This window comes from Arachis ipaensis, chromosome B9 (genome assembly GCF_059453495.1).
Source record: "Arachis ipaensis isolate K30076 ecotype BB chromosome B9, ASM5945349v1, whole genome shotgun sequence".
Lineage (NCBI taxonomy): Eukaryota > Viridiplantae > Streptophyta > Magnoliopsida > Fabales > Fabaceae > Arachis > Arachis ipaensis.
This window is the reverse complement of record NC_142444.1, coordinates 144,879,412-144,886,451: the sequence shown is the minus strand read 5'-3', so window position 1 is coordinate 144,886,451 and position 7,040 is coordinate 144,879,412. Positions and strand designations below refer to the sequence as shown.

Sequence of the window (7,040 nt, the reverse complement as noted above, 5' to 3'; positions counted from 1 at the left end):
CCTACAATTTTAAGAGGGAGAGAGGGAGTCCAAGCAAAGTGTACTCTTAGAGAAAAAAAATATCACTAGCTAAGAAAATAAGTCTAGCTATATAAGCTATTCTATTAGAGAAATGCCCATGAGAAAAACAAAAAAGAAAAAGGGAAAATGTATCAATGCAAAAAACAAAAATAAATCAAGTAACACATCTCTTTATTTCCCCTTTCAATGAATTTGACATTATTATCCCATACAAGTTTTACACAACTATGATATATAGTGGCCATCATCCTTCTTAAAGGCAAAAACACATTTTTTTCACTTATATAAACCAAACACCACAAAGTGGATATCCCATATTCAATATCCAATACCCTATTTCATAATATGTAAGAGATAAACAAACAAATAATGTAAGACGTTGATTAAATAAAAATTATATACATAACAATCACAAGATCAACCTTAGCTTGTCCCAGTGAATTGAAAAATTATATACTTATATCCTGGTTTCTCCATCAAAGAATGGAACATATACCACAGGATGCAACATCACTCTCCAGCTGACATATAAATCATGTGAAAATCAATCCATATAGAGGATACTGAATTCTAATAAGATAGATAGCTGGTTGCAAAAGAATAATGGCCAATGAATATTATATATAATTCTTTTTTTTTTCTTGAATCACATAATGAACTAATAATAATCAAGAGAAAATTGAAGCAATAATTAATTAATTAATAATAATATGTCATGGGATGCACATTATCTTTGGCCATGGCGTTCAGGATTATTATTGATGAGTGATTGAATGGCACCGGAGAGGTTGGTGACGGCGGCGACGATGGTGGCGATGCCTTGCCGTTGAACCTCGTTTCGAGCCTCTTCCATCTGTATCCGCCTTTGCTCAAGCTCCATCATCTCACGGTGGCGCTTCTCCTTCTTCTCCTCACAACTCCTTAATGCCCTTGCTAGCACTGAAGCACTATGCATTATGCTTGAACCAAGGTTCTTCACTTTCCTACGCTTACTTTCGGATCCATCATCATCATTATCACTATCTTCTTCTGTTCCTGATGATGATTCTGACCTCCCTATCCAACAAATAATAATTGTAACATATTACATTGCATGGAATCATGAAACAATAAACAATGAAGCATATGCTATGTAATATGTAACAATTAATTAAACTAGCATGAAATTAAAAAAAAATGTGAAATGTGAATTGATGAATTAATTAATTTGCATGAGTAGGATTATGCGATGGTATTGGGCATTGGGTCATTGGCATTGACTACGTGGAAAACTGACAAAGCAAGATTTTTATAATTATGGAGTTAGATTTGAGATTTTGTTATCATTAAGGATTAAGGATTATGTTAATGATTACACCCAGAGGGATTAAGCAACTTAGAATCTATTTTCTTGGACAGCCCACAAAATCCATGACAATCATGAGGTGGTACCCTCTCACACACTGGTCTGCATGATTGTACTGTATAACCCTTTATTTTCAATTTTTTTTTATTTTATTTTAATTATTGGAAACTAAAAATTAAATTAAAATTTTAAAATATAGAAAAGCATAACACTTCTAATTTCCTGAATATATATATTTTTTAATGAGAAGCAGAATCTTTGTGCAGTGAAGCAACGTGGTGTGAGAAAGCACCAATGGCACGAAAACAGTCCTCGCCCACCGTGTGATAAAATCCACGGATTGATCCAACGGTCAGAGATCACGAAGAGGGTTTCGGGTGTATTTTAAGTATTGTGGAACCGGTTGTACGGTATTAGAAAAAAAAAAAAAGATGAAGAGTTAGAAAAATGGGACCCATTAAATGTGGCAGGGTTTTCAGACCCTGCAAGTTTGACCGATAACCCACTCACAACACAACATCCAAAAATAATAATAAATTTTAAACAAAAATATTATGTTTTTGAAAAAAAAAAAAAAGAAAAAAGAAGAAGAAAGAAAGCTTTGTGAGTAATGAGTGACACTGAGTTAGCAGTTAGCACATTGTGCATTACCTGAAACCACCGGAGTGGTGGAGCTGGTCGGAGCCTGAGGTGGCGCCGGCGGAGGAGGAGGAGGAGGAGGGGGTAGTGGTGGTGGCGGCGGCGGTGGCGGTGCAGGTGGAGGCGGAGGTGGAAGAAGAGGCGGTGGTTGTGGTGAAGTTACTATTGTGATAGGTTGAGGTTGAGTTTGTTGTGGGGTGGTTATTGTTGTTATTGGTGTTGTTGGAGTTGCGGCGGTTATTCTTTGAGGTTGAGTTTGAGTTTGTTTCCTTTGAAGAACTTCGCAAATGGCTTGGTAAACTTCGAAGACCATGTTAGAAGGGAGGTTGTGTTCTTTCCTCTGTTGCTTGTTGAGGGTCCAATAAGAAGGTAATAAGTCTTTGTTGTCGTCGTAGTTTGGTTGTTGTGATTGTGATTTGGATTCATAGTCGCGAACCTTCTTGTAATCACGGAGCAAGTTGTCCCATTTGTCATTGCATTGATTCTGAGACCTCAAACACCCATGGCTCCAGCAATAGTTCTCAACCCACTTCCACCTTAACTCGCCGCTGCTTCTACTTGTTGGGGTGGTGGAGCATGCAGGAGAGGCTGATGACGACGACGACGACGATGATGCGGTTTTGAGTCTGCGCTCGTCGTCGAGTTTCTTGGCTGTGATGAGGATGAGGGTTTCTTGGATGGTCCAGTTTCCTTTGCGGTATTCTCTGGCTAAGGAGGTGGAGGAGGAGGGAGATGGAGAAGGGGGTGGTGGAGTGGCGGTGGAGTGGTGGATGAGGGGGAGGTGAGGAGGAGGGTGGTGGTGGTGGTGGTGGTGGTGAGGGTGGTGGGGTTGGGAAGGTATGATTGGAGGTGGTGCCAATGGGGTGGTGGGAGGGTCAGACATGGTTTGGATTTAGCATGAAGAATGAAGTGAGTGAGTGAGTGTTGGATTAGTGGTTTTGGTGATGGCCTTCTGAATCTTCTTGTTATTGCTTTTGGGGCAACTGTTAAGTGGGTGGGACTCAGATTTGTTTTTGTGGAAACTTGGACTTCTTTTGCTTCTTATTTTATTTTATTTATTTTTTCTTTCCCCCTTTCCTCTCATCACTATCTATATCCCTAAAGATACTCTCAAGATTCAGGATTTTATTCACACAAATTGTATTCTTTGTATGCTAAAGAACTATATGCTGTTTTAGGTTAACTAAGTTGAGTTATTTCCCTTCTATATATATATTACATAGACACCAAATCTAATCTAACTATCTATTAGGATGTTTTGCAAACGGCATCATTATTGCATTAGAATAAACTATCATTTGTTCCTGTAAAAATGAAAGAATTGAATTTATGTTATAAGTTATAACCATCAGAAATGGATTTCAACAAAAATATGCTCATTCAAAATATAATATTTTAACAAGATAGATTTAATTCTTTTTATATATAATTATGTTAGTGTTTGAAACTTTTGTAAGTACAAATGCTAGTATATTCTTTGTGCCATTTATAACACTAATTAGACTCAGATTATTTGGCCTACCGTATTAACTTTGTTTGGCCAAGTCATATTATTATTGGTGATCTTCAAGTAGTACAAATTATTTTTCATTTGGTGGCTGGTCTATATTAATTTCACAAAATATGCATATACATCATTATTTAAAGGAATATATGTTAAGAAACCAGCACTATTTATTAATATTAATCAACATTTTATTTTTATATTATTAAAATTTAATATTTAAATTTTAGAATTTATTATTTAAATATTATATATAAAAATATATTTATTGATCTAAAATAATAAATTTTATTAGTTATAATATTATTTTTATTTAAAAACTAATATTTTTCAGTCAATAATTTTTTATTTTCAATTTTTTCTTTCTCACTGTAATAACAATACAAACTTTTAATAATTGATTATTTGTTATTTTATTGGCTGATTGTTACTTAAAAAACAATTTCTTAGAAAACAATTAAATAAAGCATTAGACATTTTTAAAATGTTAAAATGGAGATAATATTAAATCAGAATTCAGTTATAATAAAAAGATAATAAATATCCGCCAATAAAAAATACTTTCAAAAATCTAAAAATTCCCCTCCTCCATATGTTGAATAGTTATCGATTTATTTCATAGTTATCCTGTTAAATTTTAACACTGATAAAATAAATATCAACAAAAACAATGAAAACTTGCTAAAATTGTGAACGTAGCATGAATGCATGATGTACACATAATATGAAATTTTGGTATTGAGATTAACAAATTGTATTGGTTTAGTTTTTAACTTTTTAATTATTATAATTTAATTTTTTAGATTGAAAAAAATATACTAATATAGTTTTTTTGTGTATTTTTTATTATTGGAGTTCAACATAGTTAGTGAGTAACTCAAACCTTATCACATTAGACATATTAAAACGACATCATACACATTTTGGCGCTAAAAAATGCATTAAACAATGTCATCTGAAAGTTAATTGTTTAAAAGGGAGAGATATAACGTTTTAATATTGTTCAAACCCTCAAATATGTCGTTTAGTACCTTCTTTAACGTCAAAATACATACAACATTATTTTAATATGTTTAGCGTGAAAAAATTTGAACCATGTCACTAACAATATTGAGTTCAGAATGATCAAAAATACATCAAAAACTATATTGATACACTTTTTTAAATTTAAAAAACTAAATTATAATAATTAAAAAATCAAAGATTAAAATAATATAACTAGTCAATCTCATAGACAAAAATAAAATTTTACTCCAAAATATAATTATATTTGTTAATACAACCAGGAGACCTTGAAACTTTTAATATCAATGTCTATTCATATTTAAATCCAATCAATAATAATAATAATAATAATAATAATAATAATAATGAATTTTTAATTACTTTTAGCATGGATACATAAATTTTAACTAAAATTCCTAAACTAACATACCTGTAACCATTATTTTATTAAAATACATACATGAGTCTCTTTATTAATCAATAAAATTTATGTGTCTCATTTTTTATTAATAAAAACCTATAAACATCTATTTTTTTTTAAATTTATGTATCTATAATTATCGTAAAAGAAACTGAAATTCAAAAACTATACATAAACATCGAAAAATTAGAAAACATAAATCTCTTTATTAATCAATAGAAAAACCTATACATATATGATTTAGTTAATTTAGATATCTTCAAAATTTTCAAAATGCAAAAAAGTTAAGAAACAACACTTTCAATGTATATTGATAAGTACTTTTAATATGCAACTATTTTAATTTACACCTCTAAACCCACTAATTAGGACACGTTCGATACACTATCATAAACTTGTAATATTTCAAAAGTTAATAATTTTTTTTCTTAAATAAATAATAAGTTTAGTGTTTTTTTTTTTAATTTTGCTTCAATATCACTTGAAAGTTTTTTGTCTTAATCCTGCCTTTAGTTTTTTGTCATTATAAAATATACATTTCATAGTTTTGGTTCCATAATCTCTTTCTTAATTTTAATCTTGTAAAATTTAAAAACCATTACTTTTAATTCTTACTTAATTCTTGCTATTAATTTATTATATAAAATATTGATATAATAGAACAAAAACTAATATAATAAATATATTTATTAATATTTTACTTATTATGTAAGTATTTAGCTTATCACATCAAAATTTAACAAACGGCAAAATAAACTAATAACCATACAAATTAAAACCAGAATTTAAACTAACCAAAAATAAAAAATGGGAACTTATATTATAAATAGTGAATAAAGAAAAAATATTTTATTATTAATGAAAACCTAAAATCTAACAAGCTACTTTGTCAAATTCAAAAAAAATTACACAAAAATAACCATTTACTAAAAAAAAAAAAGTAAAAAGGCTGAGAATTGTATGCTAGTACCGTAGAAGGAGTAGGTGAATGATTTAGAGCATGGGATATGGAAACGTGCCACGTGCGAAGAGTGGTGAAGCTCAGCTTGGGAGCACGTGGCTAAGTGTACTGTGTAATTGGATGAGTACTCCCTCTCGTGATGTGAGTACAGTAAAGAAAACAAGAGGATTATTGATGGTCTTTTTGGAGGTTTTCTAGATCCCAAAATAGAAATCCATCCACCAATCAATATTTTTCGAAAAAATAGTTTTCAAATAATTACACCTTTGTCATTTCATTTTTTTATTTTTTTAGTTTTTATGTATATTGGAAATGTGAAAGAAAACATGAAGATGGCAATTATATTAGGACAATTGAATTTAAGTCACGATCAAAATTGTACAAATAATACTGGTATTTATATACACAAATGAGACCACTCCCACAAAGTGAAGTGATGATTCAGTTTTTTGTGTGTCTGCATTTTTAAGGTGATAAGTCAAATAAATGTGACTCCACTTGACATGGAAAGGAGCTGTCTCCACCAAAGAGACATTCACTAAAGAAAGACGGTATTGTGTGAGAATCTAAAATTATGTTAATGACACCTTTGCTCCTTTTCAACTCTTTTGATTTCTTAATTCACTATAAAACTAAATTATAACGTATTTTGTTGAAATGACATCTTAGTTCATCACTCAGATTACTTAGTAAAATTTATGGGATTCAACAATGAGTCAAACTGGCAAAAACCCACAATTGACAATAATCGATGACCTATCCTAAAAATAAAGGCTATTACCCTCTATTCTTTCATCAATTTTTGATCTGAAGCGAGCTAGAGTAAAACAATAAAAATAAAAAAGAATTACTTTCAAGGTATTTGATAAATTTCGAAGTACAGAAGATTAGAATAAATCAAAAATGAAAATAAAAGTCCATCAACACTTTTAGACTCCAATATTGGTTCATATTTGCTGCCTAAATTATGCACTTTAAAGACTATACTTCTAATGCATTCATGATTACTCTCTTACTTTAGTACTCAATCCATCACGTTCTATTTAGTTTTGTTAAGATTAAATTATATCATCATCCTCTCAGTGCGGGAAAACCTTCTAAAAATTAATATATGTCAAAACTCTTTAAAAAAGTAATTAATATA

General features: G+C 30.5%; 1 protein-coding gene across 1 annotated transcript; it reads right to left on the bottom strand.

The window, feature by feature from the left end:
- Nucleotides 1-748: 748 nt before the first annotated feature.
- On the bottom strand, nucleotides 749-2,979 carry LOC107616454 (uncharacterized). The gene is made up of 2 exons (XM_016318410.3): nucleotides 2,018-2,979; nucleotides 749-1,077 (listed from the first exon to the last, which is right to left on the bottom strand). The coding sequence occupies exons 1-2, from the start codon at nucleotides 2,886-2,888 to the stop codon at nucleotides 749-751; spliced, it is 1,200 nt and encodes a 399-aa protein (XP_016173896.1). The 5' UTR covers nucleotides 2,889-2,979.
- Nucleotides 2,980-7,040: the final 4,061 nt, after the last annotated feature.

Excerpts from the sequence above, each read along its gene's own strand:
- LOC107616454 (XM_016318410.3), bottom strand. The coding sequence starts at position 2,888 with ATGTCTGACCCTCCCACCACCCCATTGGCACCACCTCCAATCATACCT. Across the intron at positions 1,078-2,017 it reads CACCACTCCGGTGGTTTCAG|GGAGGTCAGAATCATCATCA; the intron begins GTAATGCACAAT and ends TTTGTTGGATAG.